The sequence below is a fragment of the Littorina saxatilis genome, linkage group LG4, assembly GCF_037325665.1.
Source record: "Littorina saxatilis isolate snail1 linkage group LG4, US_GU_Lsax_2.0, whole genome shotgun sequence".
Lineage (NCBI taxonomy): Eukaryota > Metazoa > Mollusca > Gastropoda > Littorinimorpha > Littorinidae > Littorina > Littorina saxatilis.
In genome coordinates this window covers 42347859-42368684 of record NC_090248.1, presented here as the reverse complement: position 1 = coordinate 42368684, position 20826 = coordinate 42347859, and the positions used below count along the sequence as shown (strand labels likewise).

Below are 20826 nucleotides of genomic sequence, written 5' to 3'. Positions count from 1 at the left end.
ACATTCCAGCAACCTTGACACTGTAAAGTTCGAAGTTTACAATCAAGAAAAATGGCAGGCCTGAGTGTCAAGCGTGTTGCGTTTTCGTCGTCGTTGTGTGCAAGATGGAGTGCGATGGCAAGCACTTGCAGCCGCGGCAGATTTTACAGCACGCAGTCCCAAGAGTCACAACAGGCACCCGAAGACGAGTTTCATGTAAATTATCTGGATGGGGACAGAAAAGGTACGTGTCCTTCTGAGACTCTTCATGTTGTGTGCAGAGATCTTGTTTGAGTGTATGGTGATTTGATCTCTCTCGTTAGAGATCTTGTTTGAGTGAATGGTGATTTGTTCTCTCTTGTTAGCATGCATATGCATGCTGAGGAAACGGTCTCATATATATCTTTTGTTTTTGTTGTGTTTGCAGTGTGCTTACTGTTTCATTGAAACACACACACACGCACGCACACACACACACACACACACACACACACACACACACACACACACACACACAGAGTGGCACACACACACACGTACACACACTTACACTAAACAATTATTAGTGTTGGCTAGAGTTGAGCTCAGTGATCTCTGTAGTCTTCTTGGCCATAAAAACAACAAGAAACTCACATTTAATGACTGCAGCATGACCTTGCATTTAAAACAGTGTTTAGTCATGCATGCACTATTCAGAGCCTCAAGAGCAGACTGGACACACACTTGCAAAATCTACCCTCAAAATATGACCCAGACTGTCAGATCATGACATTGACATAGACTTTTTTTTATTTTTTTTTACACCGCCAGGCATTGCCCCCTTTTTTCATTTTTTTTCCATCAGCTCTGGAACGGTACATTGTAGATATTATAGCCCTCACAGGCCTCAACCACTGATCAAGTCAAGTCGTTTGCAGAGAAGCCAGTTTTAAAATGTCAGTCCTCATAAGTGACCTTTTTCCCTGCCAGGTTAAAGCGGATGTTAAGCCATTTTTGTGAAGCTGAATCCCTTTGAAGACTTTCTTTTCTTCTGCTGTGTCATGTAACTGACATTTACTGAGTAGCCCCAGTTGTGAGTATGGTTGTGTGTGTATGCATGTGTGTGGGTGTGTTTGTGAGTGTGTTTGTGTGTGTGTGTGTATGTGTGTGTGTTTGTGTGTGTGTGAAAATGAATGTTTTGAAATCTTCTTGTTGAAGTGAAATCTCTGCTACACAAGTCAGTTATTGCGATTGTAACTGTTTCAGGTCTTGTTGTCTTTTCTATGCGGAGGTTCAGGTACAAGAATGCAATGGGCAGAAATATTATTCAAAGGGTATGGTATTTTTTGTCATTTCTTTCTTACTTAATTTTGTAAGTTGTTTGGTTTTATTCCCACCATCCCTTGATCAGAGATATGTACACCCGCTTCACAGAAAAACGATTGTGTTCTTTTGAGAAGCTTGTATTGTAATTCTTTGTTTTACTTTGATCTTTTTCTGTTTTGTGTGTGTTTGTGTGTACATATATACATCTGTGACTGTGACTTAGTAAGCGTGATCTCAGAAATGAGTTAAAAACGAGTTTGTCACAAACAAAGTTACAGACACTTTCCTTGCAGGGACTTTTTTTAAGGTTGTTGTTGTTGTTGTTGTTGTTGTTGTTGTTGTTGTTGTTGTTGTTCTTCTTCTTCTTCTTCTTCTTCTTCTTCTTCTTCTTCTTCTTCTTCTTCTTCTTCTTCTTCTTCTTCTTCTTCTTCTTCTTCTTCTTCTTCTTCTTCTTCTTCTTCTTCTTCTTCTTCTTCTTCTTCGTGGGCAGAAACTCCCACGTTTACTCATGTTTTTGCATGAGTGGATTTTTACATACATGTATGACCGTTTTTACCCTGCCATCAGGCAGCATACGCCGATTTTGGGGGAAGCATGCTGGGTATTTTCGTGTTTTTATAATCCAACAAACTCTGACATGGATTACAGGATCTTTTCTGTGCGCACTTGGTCTTGTGCTTGCGTGTACACACGAAGAGGGATATTCGATAAGGCACTAGCAGGTCTGCACGTAAGTTGACCTTGGAGATCGGCAACATATCTACGAGGCGGCCGCGGCTGGGATTTGACACTTACGACCTTCCAATTAGGAGGCCGATGTCTTATCCACTATGCCACTGCGCCTGTCTAAAGGTTCTATTTCCTTATTTTATCTCCTGGAACACAGTAAAAAAAAGTTCATCAATTTGTGCCTGTAATTTGTCTTTCCTCTGTTTAAGCAGGATTATCTTAAAATGCAGTTTCTTTCTCTCTTCCCAGCTTATGGATGCGATGAACCAAGTCAAGTTTGACACCTCAGTTCGTTGTGTGATCATGCGAAGTGAAGTTCCTGGAGTATTTTGTGCAGGTCTGTTTTTATTTAATTTTTTTATTTATCAATACATGTATTATACATTTATTTATTTGGAGGGGGGGGGGGGGGGGAGGGGTGGTTATTGTAAGCAAGATGAATCCCTTTACCATATTATATTTGTCAAGAGGTTTATCAACCTTTTGATATTTATTCTGGTGAGGAAATCAAGGAAAAAAGTTCTGCAAGACAACTGCAGATTGGTTTAAAAAGAATATCGCTTAGAAGTTAGAACTTAGATGTTCCATCTAACTTTTTAAAGTGTACTTTGAGTTTTTCTAAATACTAAGACTTCAGTCAAGGCAATTAGGAGTTTGACATGTAACTATATTCACAGGAATACTATCCTATTCTATTTCTTTATTTATTTCTCTTTCTTTCTTTCTTTCTTCCTTAATTCTTCCTTCTGCATTCTAAGATTCTTTCTTACTTTCCTTTTTTAATTGTATGGATTTTTTTTAAATTCAACTTTTCTTAACAAAATATTTTCATATTCATTCCCATATTTATTTATCTATTGCTGTTTACACAGGAGCTGACCTGAAAGAGCGGGCTCAGATGAGCAATGCGGAAGTGGCGTCGTTTGTTCAAAAGCTGCGCTACAGTGTGTCGGAACTTGCCTCTCTGCCCATGCCCACCATAGCAGCTATTGATGGTGCTGCCTTGGGTGGTGGACTGGAGATGTCACTGGCTTGTGACATGAGGATAGCTTGTAAGGGAAAATAAGAATACAGTGGAACACACCCCCCCCCCCCCCCCCCCCCCTCCCTTCAAGACTTCGCCTCCATCCGTCGCTACCTCACCCACGACGCCTGTGTCAAGCTGGTTGTCTCCCTCATCTTCAGTTGTCTGGACTACTGCAACTCCCTTCTGGCTGGCCTCCCCGCCTCATCCATTCATGGCCTACGACGAGTCCAGAACGCTGCTGCCAGGCTGACTTTGAGGAAGACGAAGCGAGACCACATCACCCCCCTACTTCGCTCCTTGCACTGGCTCCCTGTCAACACCCGAATCTCCTACAAACTGTCCACTCTGGTCTACAAGTGTCTCAACGACTCTGCTCCCGAGTACCTTCAATCCTCCATGGACCTGTACACCCAGCCCTCCGACCGTCCCCTTCGTTCTGCTGCTGACCCACTCCCCCTTCACATCCCTCGCTCGAAACTCGCATCTGCTGGTCAGCGTGCATTCCCCTCTGCGGGCCCCTCCGTCTGGAACTCCCTGCCGCTTGAGCTTCGCCAGAGCCCCTCTCTTGACGCGTTCAAGAGTAGGTTGAAGACTCAGTTCTTCCCGTAGCTGGCTGCGACTTTCATGTTCGACGTGATGTGTTGTGCTGTGCTCTGTGAGAGGTGTTTTCTTTGTGTTTAATATTATTTTGTTTGGACCTAGCTATTGATGTGTACATTGTTGTTAAACAGTTGTTTGTTGTATGTGTATCAGGGTTTGCTAGTGTGTGATAGGGTTCGTGTCCGTCTGTAGATGTTAGTTTCTTTGTTAGTCCTGTGTTGACAACTCTTCGACAAGCGCTTAGAACTGTACCCACGGAATACGCGCTATATAAGCTTCATATTGATTGATTGATTGAAGACTTCCACAAATCTGAGAAATTCAGGTCTTGAAGGAGGGAGTCTCTAAATGGGGATACATTTACAGAGGTTATGAACAGAACATTTGAAAAAACAAGGTCTTGAAAGGGTAGAGGTCTTAAATTGGGGGGGGGGGGAGGGGGGGGGGAGGGGGTGTCTTAAAAGAGGGGTTTCACTGTAGTAGAGGTTTTGTTCATCGGAGATGAAGGACAGTGTTGTATGAATGCTTGTTCGATGTGCTGTACGTAATTTTGTATTGGTATTAATTGGTATCATATCATCCTGTGAGGTTATAATAGAAATTCGGGCTGCTTTCTCCCTGGGGAAAGCGAGCTGCCATACAATGCAGCACGCGCTACCCACATTTTTTGCTTTGTCCTCCATGCATTCATTTATGTTTCCGATCTCTGAAACAATTGATGTGAACTTGGGATCTTTATCGTGTGCGGGCATGCATGCATATGGGGGTGTGCGGACAGAGTTGATTCTTGAAAACAAATCCCTTGCAGAACGTGGGGGTCGAATAGACGCCGATAGCAACAACTGGTTTAAAGCTAGCGCTACTACCAACTGAGCTATCTCGCGGCCTCCCTGTGCACATGTGAGTGCGTGTGTGTTAGTGTGTGTGAGAGTGTATATATTTGGAGAAGGTGTGACAGGGTGTGTATTTGTCAAGAACTCAATCTTGAAGGAAATGTATCTAAATGCTTGCACACTTTGTGACCATGCATGTGCATTTGTAAAGAGCATGCATGCGTGTATGCAAGTGTGTGTGTGTGTTTATGTGCGTGCGTGTGTGTATGTGTTTGCATCTGGCACACTTGCTTTTTATGGTCTTAGCCGTGGAAGAACCTACCCTTACTTGCACTTCTGTGCAGCGTCCAATGTCAAGATTGGCCTGGTGGAGACAGTGTGTGTATATGTGTGTGTGGTACACTTGCATTTTATGGTCTTAGCAGTCACACAACTTACCTGTACTTGTACTTCTGTGTAGCGTCCAATGTCAAGATTGGCCTGGTGGAGACAGTGTGTGTATGTGTGTGTGTGGTACACTTGCATTTTATGGTCTTAGCAGTCACACAACTTACCTGTACTTGTACTTCTGTGTAGCGTCCAATGTCAAGATTGGCCTGGTGGAGACAGTGTGTGTATATGTGTGTGTGGTACACTTGCATTTTATGGTCTTAGCAGTCACACAACTTACCTGTTGTACTTCTGTGTAGCGTCCAATGTCAAGATTGGCCTGGTGGAGACAGTGTGTGTATATGTGTGTGTGGTACACTTGCATTTTATGGTCTTAGCAGTCACACAACTTACCTGTTGTACTTCTGTGTAGCGTCCAATGCCAAGATTGGCCTGGTGGAGACAGTGTGTGTATATGTGTGTGTGGTACACTTGCATTTTATGGTCTTAGCAGTCACACAACTTACCTGTTGTACTTCTGTGCAGCGTCCAATGCCAAGATTGGCCTGGTGGAGACCTCACTTGCCATCATCCCAGGGGGAGGTGAGTCATTAAATAAGTAGATCGAGGTTGTGCTGAACTTTTAGGAAATCAACCAGTTAAACAACACAACTAACAAGCTTTTTTTTGTTTATTTTTTTTTTTTTGTACAGCAGTCCCTGCAATGTACGGCCCCCGGCGTGAGCGGACACCTGACATGTACGGACACATTTGCTCGGCACGGAGTGTTTTCCTTCTATATTTGCCCCCCCTTAAACGGACACCTGCAAAACGTGGACACGGACACTCATTTTCGGTCCCAACAGCAGGTCATACCTCCAATGTACGGACAGACCATCGTCAAATTTTCACCACAACAAAATCGATAACAGAGCAGTCCGGCTCTTGGTGCAAAGATCACAGCCGCAATGGCGTGACGACAGTCACTGGTAACTTGAGTGCACCTGTACCCATCAGGAGGGGGGGGGTAGTTTTGGTCAGGAGTGGAGTACATGCGAAGATGCCAACATGAAACTGCACTGTGCTCTTTATTCTTGTCTGTTGGACGTAAACAACAGAAACCACAGTCGATGAAGGTCCTGAGCGAAAGAGAGTGAAAAACCGGCCACAGTTCTCAGCATCGTGTGTCTGTGTGTAACCTCTTTCATTGACAAGATACTCTTGTTTCCCCTCAGCCTTGACCAGTGAGTCGGTTGCCTAATCCATGAATCTGTGAACCCTTCAGTTGTCTTGCTGTGTCAAAAGTTACGACACAGTCAACTGGTTTTGCTCTGAGTGAACAGTTGGAGCTGACCTCTCTGGCCACAGCCCAACAGTACATGGCTGGAGGGAGTGAGAGAGAGAGGGGGGGGGCGGTGGAGGGGTAGCTGGCTAAACTCTGTGGGGTGTCCGGTGTCACTGCATGTCAGCAGGAAGAGCATTGGAGAGAAATAGAGAGGTGTACTCTTCCACACAATTTCCAAGCATCAGTTGTCACGGCTTGGGGTAGGCATTAGTGAGGGAGAGTGGGAGCTGTGTTATGTACAGTGTATTTCCGACTGAAGAGTGAAAAGTCACTGCCATGCCACATGATCGGCATGCAGTCAATAAAGCCAGACAAGATGAAAATAAATTACATGATTATGACATGCAGCTCTATCTGCTGCTATTTATTCAAACTGGGTTTCAAGCTTATTCTTGCAAAGCATCTGCACACGCTCCTCTGTGCTGTGTTTGTGTGGCTGCTTTCGTATGTCAGTGCATGGTGAGTGTGTTCACTGCCTTGAGCATTTATTTTATCTCTTCTTTTCAACACTTTTCATACAAATCATTTTTACAGAACGTTTAAAGAAGTATTAGGAGTTTATTGTTCAGTAGCCACAAGAAGTGATTAGCATCTATAGACTCAATCCTGTTGTTTGTGTGTCTCTGTGTGAGTGTATGGGGGAGGGGGTGGTGTGGTCACCCCTCCCGTGACCGGACACCTGCAATGTACGGACAGTTTTGCTATGGCCCAAGGGTGTCCGTTCATGAGAGGGACTGCTGTATGTGCATTAAGTAAATTAACGTAAGTTCTGGATAATCAATCAATCAATATGAGGCTTATATCGCGCGTATTCCGTGGGTACAGTTCTAAGCGCAGGGATTTATTTATTTTTTTAATTTTTATTTTATGCAATATATATCGCGCACATATTCAAGGCGCAGGAATTATTTATTCCGTGTGAGATGGAATTTTTTACACAATACATCACGCATTCACATCGACCAGCAGATCGCAGCCATTTCGGCGCATATCCTACTTTTTCACGGCCTATTATTCCAAGTCACACGGGTATTTTGGTGGACATTTTTATCTATGCCTATACAATTTTGCCAGGAAAGACCCTTTTGTCAATCGTGGGATCTGTAACGTGCACACCCCAATGTAGTGTAATATGAGTTATTGCAGGAACTGAATTCAAACTGAAGTGTGTTTCTGAAAGGAAGAAATAGAAAGAAACATACTTGTAACAATAACCAAGAAAAGAAAAGAAACAAAAGTCGGTGATTATTAAGATGCTGTCAAATAGAAACTATTTAGGATTGTTTAAAATAAGCACTATGCTTGAGTGAAACATCCTAAATGCCATATATTGTTCATGTCATGATACAAATTGAATAAAGTTTTGTTAAAACCAATAAAAACTATTCTATTTGTTAAAACAGAATTGGGTTGCTAAATAATGAAGGCGTTATTTGCTTACCTGCATTTTGTATGTCATCAGGTGGAACTCAGCGGTTGCCCAGAGCTATTGGAGCCCCCCTGGCCAAGGAACTGATTTTCACCAGTCGAGTCCTGGACGGCTTCCAGGCTCACAAGATGGGGGTGGTCAATCATGCTGTGGAACAAAACTCTGATGGCACTGCCGCTTATGAACGAGCACTGGAACTTGCGGAGGAAATTCTGCCTCAGGTAAACTTGCTTTTTTTCCTCCACTTGTTCTTCATTCTAAGGTGACCAGGCACCCGAAAAGCATTTGTTAGTCAGTCGGGCAACCAGATTCTACCAGAAATGTTAATGAAGTAACTGCTGCTGCTTCAAGCACAACACGTATTAGAGATACATGTGTGTGGTGTGTGTGTGTGTGTGTGTGTGTGTGTGTGTGTGTGTATATGTGTGTGTGTGTGTGTGTGTGTGTGGTGTGTGTGGTGTGTGTGTGTGGTGTGTGTGTGTGTGTGTGTGTGTGTGTGCGCGCATGTGTGATTATGATGTTGATGATTTTTGTTCTTTTAATTGTTGCTTACTTTCTGTTGTTTGTTTTTACTGCTGTTATTTGAAGGGCATTGGTAACATTGATTACATTGTTGTTTATTATTCACTGTATAATTGATTTATTGCTTGCTACAGGGGCCTATTGCACTGAGGATGGCAAAGCAAGCGATCAACCAAGGGATTGAGGTGAGTTGTTGAGGTTGATGGGCATTTTATAATAAATCTGTTTATTTTCTTGTTTTAATAATTGCTCATTCTTCAAGAAGGAAATGAATAAAGTAAGGGGTAAAACTCTGCAGTGCAGTGAAATGATGAAAGAGAAAAATCTGAGTTGCTCCCCTTGTTGTGTGTTGAAACAATGTTTAGTCGCTTGTCAACTTTGGCAGCTATACCAAAAGGGAAAGGCAAGAAGACTTACTTTATACACATACTGATTGCATGTGCATTACAAAACCTTGTCTCCACTGTCTGTTATCACAACTCGGTTTTCAGATTGCTTCCTCAATGTGTCAACTAGTACGTTTTCTTTGGCCTGTCGGTTTCAATAATCTTTCCTCAGTGACAGAGACTTAGCATCTAGTACTGAACAACATAGATTTAGGCAAAGACAAGGCTGAAATTCGATGAAAGTTTCTAGTACAGTGGAAACCCCCCCCCCCCCCCCCCCCCCCTGTTTAAGACCCTGTTTTCTTAGACTTAATTTCTGTTCATAACCTCTGTAAGTTTACCCCCGTTGCAAGACTCCCTCCTTTTTAAGGCCTGATTTCCTCAGATTTGTAGAGGTCTTAAAAGGAGCGTTCCACTGTACTACACAACATACATTGAGCCAAGGACAAGGCTGCGATTCAATGAAGCCGATGTTTGTTTTCATTTTTCTTCAGGTTGACCTCAGCTCTGGTTTGAAGTTTGAGGAAGCTTATTATGCCCAGGTGAGCAAGTGCTGAGAGGTTGTTGGTTTTTTTTCTCTTTTTTTTTCCTTCTCTTTTTTTGTTGTTGTTGCTTGGATCTTGATGTGTGTGTGTGTGTGTGTGTGTGTGCATGTGTTTGTGTGTGTGTGTGTGTGTGTGTTGGTGTGTGTGCATGTGTGTGTGCTACAAAAAGCTAGTTTGTGTGTGTGTGTTGTGTATGTGTGTTTGTGTGTGTGTGTGTGTTACAGAGAGTTTATGTGTGTGCAGGGGCGGACGAGGGGGGGGGGGGTTTCTGGGGTTTCCGGAAACCCCCCCCCCCCCCCCCCCCCGCAGCCAAAAAATAAAAATATTTGTGTGTGTTTTTTTGGGTTGAGTTTCAATTTTGGGGGTATTAATCAGTGACAAAATCTGCTGCCTGAAACTGGTAATGATCATCCTCAGAATGCACCAGATTGCACCATTTTGCATCCTTTTTTTCAACATTTTCCGGGGGGGCATGCCCCCGGACCCCCCCAGCAAGCTAGGCGCTTCGCGCCGTCGGCTCGGCGCTTCACGCCTTCACACCCATATCTTCACAATATACTTTTGGAAACCCCCCCCATAAAATGAACTGATCCGCCCCTGGCGTGTGTGTATGTGTGTTATAGAGAGGTGATGTGGGCGTGCACATGTGTGTGTGTGTTTCTGTGTGTGTACGCGCGCGTGTTTGTGTATCTTAATCTGTATGTGTTAGAGTAAGAAAAGTACATAAAGTATGACGTCATTACTTTATGCAAATATTCCTTTGTTTTTCAGATCATTCCAACAAAAGACAGGATTGAAGGTCTGACAGCGTTCAAGGAAAAACGAAAACCCGTTTACAAGGGCCACTAAAGACGACCTGGTGTTGTGTTCAAACAAACGGGTGGACTGAAATGTTTGTCAGACTGAAAGATTTTGTCACAGAAAAATCATGTAAATTGGGCACAATTTTGTTATGGTTTCCAATCTCCACTAAATGAGATTCGTAAAGTCTTGATTATAACTATGAGGTAGGAATTGTATAGGAATGGGAACTCTTATTAGTGCAGAGGTATAATTGCTGCTGAGGCCAAAGAAAAAAAGTGTACAGTGTAACATACCTTACAAAAGACATGTGAGTAGTTTGAAAGACTTTTTCCCCCCCGTGGGTTAGGGGGAAGAATTTACCCGATGCATGCTCCCCAGCATGTCGTAAGAGCTAGCGACTAACGGATTCTGTTTCTCCTTTTACCCTTGTTAAGTGTTTCTTGTATAGAATATAGTCAATTTTTGTAAAGATTTTAGTCAAGCAGTATGTAAAAAATGTTAAGTCCTTTGTACTGGAAACTTGCATTCTCCCAGTAAGGTAATATATTGTACTACGTTGCAAGCCCCTGGAGCAAATTAAATTACATATCTTATCCCAACTCACATAACGCAATTTACTTCAGTTTAGTGCTAGGACGCTGAATAGCATCGCCTTGGTAACAAGGGGAGGTCACCCTAAAAAAGAGCTACCTTGACCCCTTAACATGACAAAGTCACGCGTGACTTCCTGACCTTGCCGCCATCTTTGAATCATTCACTCTCCAGCGATCTGTGTCTACAGACGTGTTTTGATTTTGCTCCGGCTTTCAGCCGGTTTGTCTGACTTCTGCCTTTGTCAGACCCTGCCTTGGTACTTGCACACGGTCCCTCTGCTCCTACTGTGTGTTTGGGTGAGCGTTTTTGTTGTTTGTTATCGTTTTTGTGACTTAGGTTTTGTCGAGTACTTAGCATTGTTTACACTTTTTTCTGTTCGTCATGTCGGATAAGGAAAAGAAGAATAACGCTAAGTCGGCGGCCGAGCCTTCTCCCACGAGGAAGTCTTCTCGTAAATCTAAGCACTCGTCAAGTCAAGCTTCGATTAGAGTCACTGACCCTTTGTCTAAATCCTCGTTTGATGTTGACATAGACTTGCCAGATTCTCCGGCTATGCCTAGTTTGCCGTTGTCTGCTTCACCGGTCTTGTCCGGTTCAGGTCCGGTCGGCGAGAAGCAGGATGTTTCTGCTATTTTGCACTCCTTGAGTGCTCAGATATCCTCTCTTTCAGCGGAGTTATCATCTACCAAGGCTGAGATGTTGTCTTTGCCCTCCGGCGTGGGGGGTGTGCGTTCCCTGGCCAGGGTGCGTGTTCCGCCCTCCTCCACTGTTACGTCTGCCGACGTACACGCCTCTTTTGATGGTAGCCGTGGTGTTTCCCTGCTGCGTTCAGCGGCTTCTTGGACTGACGACGATCAAGGTATTTATACTTCGCCAGTAACCGGGTTCTCCGGCCAAAACGAAGTGCGTGGTTTGGAGAGAGTAGCTACACCGGTTCGTGTGCGCGAAAGCTTAGTCTACGTCGTTCCGATCGAGTGAACGTCTAGATCGAGGGAAAAGCCCAGACACGCGTTCGGTCTCTGACCGAACAGGGGAAGTGCGTCCTCCGACACTCTCTAGAGGAGCAGTTGGTGCGGCAGCACAGCTTTCACAGTTTTCCCCGCTTCCGCCTTACAGGCAGGAAGCAGTCCATAGAGACGTACCGCTTGGGTATAAAATCCCTCGTGTGGCGTCTCTTCCGGGCGACGCTTTGTCGGACTATGGTAGTCACGGCGGAAGTGTCGTGCCTGGCTTCACGGAAGTGAGGGACTACCAGTCGGATTTTGGCACTTCCGTCCAGGGTGACGAGGATGTCAGCTTCCGCATACCGAATAAGCTTCCGCAAGCTCTGGCGTTAGCGACGGAAGTGGCTTCTCGGTATTTTGAGGAGGGTGTGACGACGCCTTCCGGTTCAGTTGGTCAACCCTCTTCTGCTTTAGGGGATTTCCGGTCGACCAAGGACGAGAAACAGCAGTTCCGGTTTCGGGAATCCCCTTTAGTAGCGTTTGAGCTTTCAAGGCTTCTGGCCACTGGTCAGTCTGGTGGTGCTTCCCAAGCTGTTCCATTGTTAACAGCTCATTCTCAAGCTCCTGATTCTGTACAGGCTTATCTGGCTACATCGAGTGCGACCTCAGCTTTGCCTCATGGCGCTTCTAAGAGGTTACTGTCTTTTAATCCGGTCAACCTCATTGACTCGTATGCCTTGCCGCGTTCAACGCTTCCGGTCACTCCGGAACTCGCAGCACTTAGGCAGGATGGTTACAGTAGGGAGAGAGCAGTCCCTTTCACGGAAGCCTCTCTTCTGTCTCTGGAGGAGACTGGCAGGCGTCTGCTTGAATTGTCTTCTCTTTCTGAGACTCTGCAAAGATCTCTGTCAAGGTCTATAGCGTCGTCTTTAGATCCCTTCGTGTTTCGGGACGACGCTGTGGAGTTGGATGTCACTGTTCTGCTAGCCTCTCTGGCTAAGGTGTCGGCTGAACAGATGAATCTGTCGGCTCGCCTTTATGCTCACTCTATCCTTGCTCGGAGGTCAGCCTTCCTCACGGGATCTCGGATTCAGGACAAGGTTACCATTGAGTCTCTTAAGTCCTCTCCGTTTGTTGAGGGTGCGTTGCTTGGTCAGCCATCCTTGGATGCGCTTCGCAAGGAGACGCAGGATGCAAGGGATATGGCAATAGCTCAAATTGCACACCATGGTTTCACGCACCAGAGCAAGAACCAGACCTCTTCTAAGCCCCAGTCTTCGGGCTCGTTCAGAGGCAAGGCTCAGCGCCGAGGTTCTTCTCGGGGTAGGGGCGGAGGTGCCCCTTACCCGAAGAGTGCTCCATCGTTTGGCAAATCGCGGGGGTCGGGGCGCAACCCCCCCCCCCCAATGATGCCCCCCCGATCCACCGGCTCACCTGGCCCCCACCCCTTTGGTGGCGGGCGGCCCCACCAGGGCCCTACTGGCTTGGTTACTGCTAGTAAACAGCCAGTGGATAGTGAGCATCGTGCGTTCGGGGTTCCGGCTCCTCTGGTTAGACGGCAAGGCCCCGTTGACCAGGGTTCCTCCCTCTTTTCGTTTTCCCAAGAGGAGGGAGGCTCAGGAGGCCATTCAGGGAGAAGTCTACTCGTTGCTAGAGAAGCAAGCGATAGAGGAGGTGTTGGACCGCAATTCACCGGGATTCTACGGCAGAATTTTTGTGGTGCCAAAAGCCTCGGGCGCCTGGCGCCCAGTTTTAGATCTGTCTCCTTTGAACAAATTCCTCAGAGTGGTGAAGTTCCGCATGGAGACTCCGGCGTCGGTTCGGGACGCACTCAGGCCAGGGGACTGGGTGACGTCAATAGATTTAACCGACGCCTACTTCCACGTTCTCATTCATCCTGCTCACAGGAAGTGGCTGAGATTTCTATGGGGCAAGAAGATTTATCAGTTTCGGGCTCTGCCGTTCGGCTTATCCCTTGCACCATGGATATTCACGATGGTTGTCCGCCAGCTTGCCGCTCTGGTCAGACAGAAGGGGGTGCGTTTTCGAGCGTATCTCGACGACTGGCTTGTTCTCAGTCAGAGCTCGGAGTTGTGCGCGACACATACTCAGTGGGTGCTCGCACAAGCGCTGGAGCTGGGCTTTTCAATCAACCAGCTGAAGTCAGAACTCACGCCTTCTCAGGAGTTCACGTACTTGGGCATGACGTTCAACACCGTCGATTGGCTGGTACGCCCTTCACAGAGAAGGGTGGACAAGTTGCAAAGTCTGATTCGAACTCTGTACTTGAAAGACAAAGCGTCTGTACGTGTTCTGACCTCTCTTCTTGGCCAAATGGAGTCGATGGCCACTCTTGTGCCCTTAGGCAGAGTCCACAAGCGGCCATTTCAGGCCGCCCTGAGTTCGCTGTGGAAGCCTTCTCTTCAGGGCTGGGAGACGGTAGTCTCTCTCGAAAGCTGGTTTCGGCACACAACGAGGCAGTGGCTACTTCCCTGGATTTCACAGGGGGTGCCAATCTCGATGTCCCCCCCAGACGAGTTTCTATTCACAGATGCGTCTATGGAGGGTTGGGGTGCCCATCTTTCTGTTCACACTGCGTCAGGCCTGTGGAGCGAGACGCAGAGTGGTTGGCACATCAATGCCCTAGAGCTAGAGGCTGTTTTCCTGGGACTCCAATCGTTTCTGTCTCTGGTCAGGAACAAACACATTCGGGTTCGCACAGACAACACGACCGTGGCGGCCTATATCAACAGACAGGGAGGCACTTTGTCTCTCACTCTCTCTGTCAGGGCATGTCAGATTCTGGCCTGGTGCAGCCAGCACCTGATTCTGTTGTCGGCGAAGTTCATTCCAGGCAAACTCAACGTTCTTGCGGACTGCCTCAGTCGTCCGTCGCGTACGTTGCACACGGAGTGGACTCTGACTCATCAGATCCTACAGCGTCTGTGGTTGCATTTCGGCAAGCCAACAGTCGATCTTTTTGCGACAAGATTCTCCCGCAGGCTCCAGGTCTTTGTCTCCCCCTTCCCAGATCCAGAGGCTTGGGAAACGAACGCCCTCGAAGTGGACTGGTCGCGCCTGATAGCTCATGCTTTCCCCCCGTTTCATCTCTTGGGGAAGGTTCTCAGGAAGGCGGAGCTGGAACAGCCTTGCTTGGTGTTGGTGGCCCCTTGGTGGCCCAGCCAACATTGGTTCCCCGACCTCCTTTGTCTCGCAGACGGCCCTCCCTTCTTTCTGGGCGTGAAAAAGGGAGATCTCGTGCAACCAAGGTCGGGGGTTCCTCACGAGAACCCCCAGTTCCTACGGCTTCACGCCTGGAAGCTGTCCAGGTATCGCTGCGCCGTTCTGGCGCCTCAGAGGCTACTTTAGGGTTTGTCCAAAAGGCCCACAGGGAATCGACCAGCACTGTTTATGCTTCTCACTGGTTAAATTGGACAAAGTGGTGTTCGGAGAACGGAGTTTCCGCTACTTCTCCTCGCTCTATGCATGTAGCAAATCATCTCTCGTGTTTGGCTGCTCAGGGCTTGGCTCCTTCTTCTTTGAGAGTCAGGCGCTCAGCCATTTCTTCTACTCTGAAGCAATTAGGGCATAGCATTAACCTGGGAGGTGTCATTGCTAGTGTTATTAAGGGGGCAGCGATTGGTTTTGCGAAGGCTAAGTCTCCTCTTCCCGCGTGGGACTTATTTTTGGTATTGAAGTTTCTAGCCTCACCGGACTTTGAACCTTTAGCTTCAGCGAGCTTAGCTAACCTGACTCGTAAAGCATTGTTCCTCGTTTTGTTAGCCTCTGCCCGTAGAGGCAGTGAGGTGCACGCTCTCTCAGGCCTGGCTAAGGATATTTCTTTTGAGAGCGATGGCTCTGTCGTTTTAAGATTTAGGCCAGAGTTCCTTGCCAAAAATCAAAAACCTGGTCGGTCTTCTCCTGTTATTCGCATCCCTCCTTTAAGTAGGATTCTCGCGTCTGGTGACCCTGATTTGGTAAATTGTCCCGTTCGTACTCTCACCAGCTACTTATCCCGTACCACTCCTATTAGGTCTAGGGACCAAAAACTGCTCTTCATCTCAATTAACGCAGAACGGAGCAAGGACGTGTCGCGGGTCACTTTGGCAAGATGGGTCTCTACGCTGATTAAACAAGCGTATGCGTGGTGGCACAGTCAAGTTGGCATTGGGTATTCTGTCCTACCTATGACGTCGTCAAGGACGCACGAAGCCAGGGCCTGGGCTACTTCTCTGGCAGTCCTCCGCTCAGGCAGGCTAGCAGAGGTCCTAGACGCTGCCTACTGGAAGTCGCAGGATGTTTTCATCAACTTCTACCTGCGAGATGTGGCCAGCACTCGTCATGATGGCAGTAGCTCCCTACCAGCCATTGTCGCGGCTGGACAAGTCTTACCTTCTGTCTGAGGTAAGTGGAATTTTGTTTCCCCACCTCCTTCATTAGCATTCTGCTTGATGTGAGTTGGGATAAGAATGTAATTTAATTGAAAATTTTCATCTAAATTTTAATTTGATTATATACTTACCCAACTCACATAGTTGATACCCGCCCGCCTGCCCCGCTTTTGGGGTTTTTATGGGGTTTTTTTCCTAAAAAAGAGGGACATTTTTTCTATGTTCGCTTTCGATTGAATGATTCAAAGATGGCGGCAAGGTCAGGAAGTCACGCGTGACTTTGTCATGTTAAGGGGTCAAGGTAGCTCTTTTTTAGGGTGACCTCCCCTTGTTACCAAGGCGATGCTATTCAGCGTCCTAGCACTAAACTGGAGTAAATTGCTTGATGTGAGTTGGGTAAGTATATAATCAAATTAAAATTTAGATTAAAATTTTCAATTTTTGATTAGTGCTTTTGTGAACAAGAAACAATTGACAAGTGGCTCTATCCCATCTCCCCCCTTTCCCCGTCGCGATATAACCCTTCGTGGTTGAAAACGACGTTAAACACCAAATAAAGAAAGAAAGAAAGACTTTTTTAATTTAGATTTTGTTTGTTTTTGATTACTTCTTTTATCATCATGATGGGATGCTGTTACCAAAAGTCCACAATTAAATTTGTTTTCAGCAGCAAAAATTAAAATGTTCAATTTTAGACTCGGGGTCGGATCATGGGTGTAGAATTTATGAATTTATACAAATCCAAAGAGGCTTGAAGAAAAGGTGTTATCCTGCTTACAACTCAGATTTGTACTGTATTACTAAGCACTGTTCAGTTTTATAACTTAGTCTTTTTTTCTTCTGTGTAAATCATTTCATGTTATCTTTTGGTTTGTACCAGTGCACTTATAAAATGCAAGTAACCTATTTATTAATACGTGTAACTGATGTGTTAATTTGCATGCACATATTAAACTGTACTTTTTGGTGTTCAGGAGTTTTACACTGATATTATCTGGGATTGTGTTGTTTTTTGTGTGCATAATGGTTGAAACAGTTCAGACGAGATTGTTCATCTGTATCAGGATATGATTGGTACAAGAAGACACACGTTTGTAATGTTAAGGTGATATATGCTTGTGTGTGTGTGTGTGTCTGTGTGTCTGTGTGTATGTGTGTGTATTTAGAACAGAAGATTGTTAAGTGATTTTTTGTATTAATGAATATTCAGTGCTGAAAGTATTCTTGTGTGTTCTGTTCATCAGTATAACGTTGCAGCAGTTGACATCTATCCTCAATTTGATGAACATGCTGTGTGAAGAAGTAATAAAAAGTCAGTGCTTTTTATATGCTTGTCAATTGTCTGTCTCTCAGACTGCAAGTGTGTGTGTGTGTGTATACATATATTTGTGTGTATGCTTTCATGCCCAACCTCTCTCTCTCTCTCTCTCTCTCTCTCTCTCTCTCTCTCTCTCTCTCTCTCTCTCTCTCTCTCTCTCTTGTACCCACACACATATGCACGCACAAACTAATACACGACACACATATATATATTCAGTTGTTCGTCGGTGTGTATATGTGCTTTCATGTGCACACACACACACTCTCTCTTTCTCTCTCTCTCTTTCTCTCTCTCTCTCTCTCTCTCTCTCTCTCTTTCATACACACACACAAACACGCACGCACACACACATAGTAACACATACATGCGCACGTACACACACACACAGTAACACACACGTACACGCATACACACACACAGTACAAAGTACATTGACATGCCGTCAGCTTTTGTCTCCCCAGACTGTCTACTTTCGTGATCTGGCCGAGTTTATCTTCACAATCACAAGCGGGAGCTTACACTTACAGCCTCGACGAAATAAAGGTACTCGTGCATCGGAAGCTGCAAGCATTGACCTAAGGAGGCTCACTTCCGGTAGGCAACCGCGAGGAATTTGATTGGTAAACAAGTGTTAGCTCTGACACTGTGTGTAATTAATTGTTACAGTTAGTGTCCTCCCTTCATCCATACAATAAAATATGTCAAAATACAAAATGCAAAAAAATTAAGAAATAAAATTAACAGTACTCTTTTTTTTTTTGTTAAAGGAAGGGGGGGGGGGGATTTCTTGCGTTACAATTTTGTTGTTAACATTCCCCACCTCTTCCATGAGACCCAACGAAGCCATTCTTGGCTTTACTTAAATTCTTCTTTCCTTTCTGGCTGTTAAACACATCCATTTATCAGTGAGTAGCCGCTATCCGATTATCATTCATTTGATTTTTGTATTATTAGTTTGAAACTTTGCTGACGGCACAACTTACACAGTCTTCGACTGCGGGACTTCTTGATTGTCACAATTAAACGCATCCATCTATCTATCCGCTATCCGATTATTATCAATTTGATTTTTGAATTATTATTTTAAACTTCACTGACGGCACACAACTGTTCGACTGCCGTACTTCTAGAACCTTAATTAAAACATTACTATGACTTTTTACTTGCATACATTATGTTTATGAGTATGAATTGATTACTCAAGTTGAACAATTGTGACAGGCAAACCACTGCTTGTGTTGGCTGCATATGGTTGCACTAGTGTCTTTGCCAGTCTTGTTTCCCCAAAAAAACAAAAACACTAAAAGAGGAAAACAACTTGCAATCCCATTTGTTCTTTACTAGGTCCTGTTTGTGAGAGTCTCAATAGTTCGTGTTCACTTATTTTTGCTGGCTTTATTAGACGCTGCACTTAGCTCTCTTCACAATTGCTATGACATCATAATGGGGGTACTGTAACGCGCAGTTGTTATTTCATTATAGCTCCCCACATCTCCCACACCCCCCTCCCCCCCCCCACCCCCCCTCCCCCCACACCCCAACCCCCACTCCCAAACACACACGCACATCTGCAAACGCCGCCATTATAATTGTTCCCCCTCCCCTCCCCCTTCCCTTTCGACGTCACAAGATCTCATCTAGGAGACAGCCTCTTGATGTGAAGTGTCCAGCCAAGAACACGAGCATGTGCCTTCCTCGTCTGTGCAGAAAGCCCTGAGAGAAAGGCGGTAATATACAGCGCAGCAACATCTATTACAGTTTGGACCAGTCTCAGTTCAGACACCATCCCCATGGACTGTGGTCTATAGCTTTAGCATCAGAAACTTCACCTAAGAACAGCAAGTTGATATAAAAATGTCAACAAAATCATAGGCTTGAATTCAAACGTAGCTGTGAGTGTTTATAACTTTTTTTATTTTTTTACTTCTTGTATGATCGACGGCTTCATGTAAATGAGAATTATCTCGTGTGAATAGGCATGACTGTGTCTCTAAACACGTGGCACATTGGATGGACACCGATTTCAACATCTTCCTACAAATTTGGTATTTGAATCGGCTGGCTGTGGAGGTAGCATGGCATTTGGGAAAACGTGTGATGTATATATCTTTAATGTGATCTGGTGTTGTGACTTATACAGTGAGTTTTGAATATTTTTCTTGCAATAAGATTTTTGTTCGTTGGAAAAAAAGGATTTTCATTAGACCGAGTTGTTGTGACAAACTTTTCTGTCAGTATTGCTGTTGTGTTGAATTGTGTTCGAAAGTGCCACTAACTATTCTGCAGCAGCGATCATAAATCCACTAGCAATCCGAGCAATACTTGCTTTCAAGGCGAACACGGCGTGAAATCAGTTGCAGACTTTATCTCCTTACCAAACAACAGTCATCCGACGGGGATTGAATCTGTTGACTGTGTGCACTAGAAAACAAATACCATTTCTGAAGATCGTAACGATTTACTTGCGTTTCTGAAATCTGATAATCTGAAACATGATAGCCTTCAAGTCAGCACAGATGACCTCTGTGGCAATGCTTCTGATCATGACACTGACACAGTCCTTGCGTGCTCATGGACAACTCAGTGAGTCCAACAGCAAACACTATTCCGACGACGACGACGACGACGACGACAACGACTACTATGCCTACGATTACCTAGCCGTGGATGACTCTCCACGGTTCTGCAACGTGACTGCTAGCAGATTACTTCCTGGAGATTGCACGTGGCCGTGTACTAACTCTTCCACATGTCCAGAAGGCTCTGTGTTGGATTCTTTTGAGGACTGTGAGTTGGAACCCTGGCAGAAAGCCCTGCAGGCCAGAAGCTTCAACGTGTCTGATAGTGATGAGGGCAACTCTTCTGCGTCTACCGAGGACGACTCCGTGTTCGACCCAGCGAGCCTCCAAGCTTGCCGAGCCGTGTGTGCTGAAGACTTTGTGGAGCCTCAGTGCTGCTCCGGCTTCTTCGGTGCTAGCTGTTTATGTGAGTATTGTCTTGCTTCTTCAGTAAACTCGAAGACGAGAACACATTGATATAAAATCAGGGGAGATGATACAGTAAAATAATGACAGTGAAAATGTACTAAACAGAGAAAAGATTGATATAAGAACAGTTGAGATGGTACAGTAAAACAAATGAAAATGAAAATGTTCTAAACATAGAACAGATACTTGTATTTAACTCATTGTCTCCCAGGTACGGATATAACCATACCCACTCATATGTCTCTATCTGACTAGGTACGGATATATTCGCTCAGACTGTTAGCTTCAGTCGCTTCCTGTAACGTCCATCACACGCCAGCGTGTTGATACACAGTTACTACACAGTCACTACAATTTTGAGTGACCTGCTGCAGCACAGCTAGCTGGTCTCGGCTAAAAAAAAAATTGGTCAACATAAGTGGGGTAGAAAGTGTTAAGACAATACGGAACCGTCTTGCTTCTCGAACGCTCGCAGCTTATCTGTTTCGGCTTGGTTTGTTATTGACAATCGTTGACAAATATTAAACTAGCACAGTATGAACAAGAACGCGAATAATGCATACTTTATAAAATAACTTTTTACAAACAGAAGTAGATTCGTACGTAACTGAGGCAATTCACGCAGAAAATAGTCTAGTGGCACAGAAAGCTAAAGAAACAAATTACACAAGCAAACCCTTCACAAACAGCCTCTTCGGTTTTTCATAAGTTCCGGC

General features: G+C 45.1%; 2 protein-coding genes across 3 annotated transcripts in view; both read left to right on the top strand.

Moving 5' to 3' along the window:
- The first annotated feature begins 10 nt into the window (after positions 1-10).
- LOC138964776 (methylglutaconyl-CoA hydratase, mitochondrial-like) lies at positions 11-10786 on the top strand. 2 transcript variants are annotated; one of them, XM_070336815.1, is made up of 9 exons: positions 11-223; positions 1225-1292; positions 2263-2350; positions 2886-3065; positions 5389-5445; positions 7650-7837; positions 8273-8323; positions 9019-9066; positions 9841-10786. In XM_070336815.1, the coding sequence occupies exons 1-9, from the start codon at positions 52-54 to the stop codon at positions 9916-9918; spliced, it is 930 nt and encodes a 309-aa protein (XP_070192916.1). In that variant the 5' UTR covers positions 11-51; the 3' UTR covers positions 9919-10786. The 2 variants fall into 2 exon arrangements, with proteins under 2 accessions (XP_070192916.1, XP_070192917.1); XM_070336816.1 differs by lacking the exon at positions 11-223 and adding an exon at positions 960-1051.
- An 8068-nt stretch (positions 10787-18854) lies between these two features.
- LOC138964775 (stabilin-2-like) overlaps positions 18855-20826 on the top strand; it is a 28226-nt gene continuing 26254 nt past the window's right edge. The window contains exon 1 of the mRNA XM_070336814.1: positions 18855-20108. Coding sequence (XP_070192915.1) covers positions 19616-20108 — 493 coding nt within the window. The 5' untranslated portion in view covers positions 18855-19615. The remainder of the gene's footprint in view (positions 20109-20826) is intronic.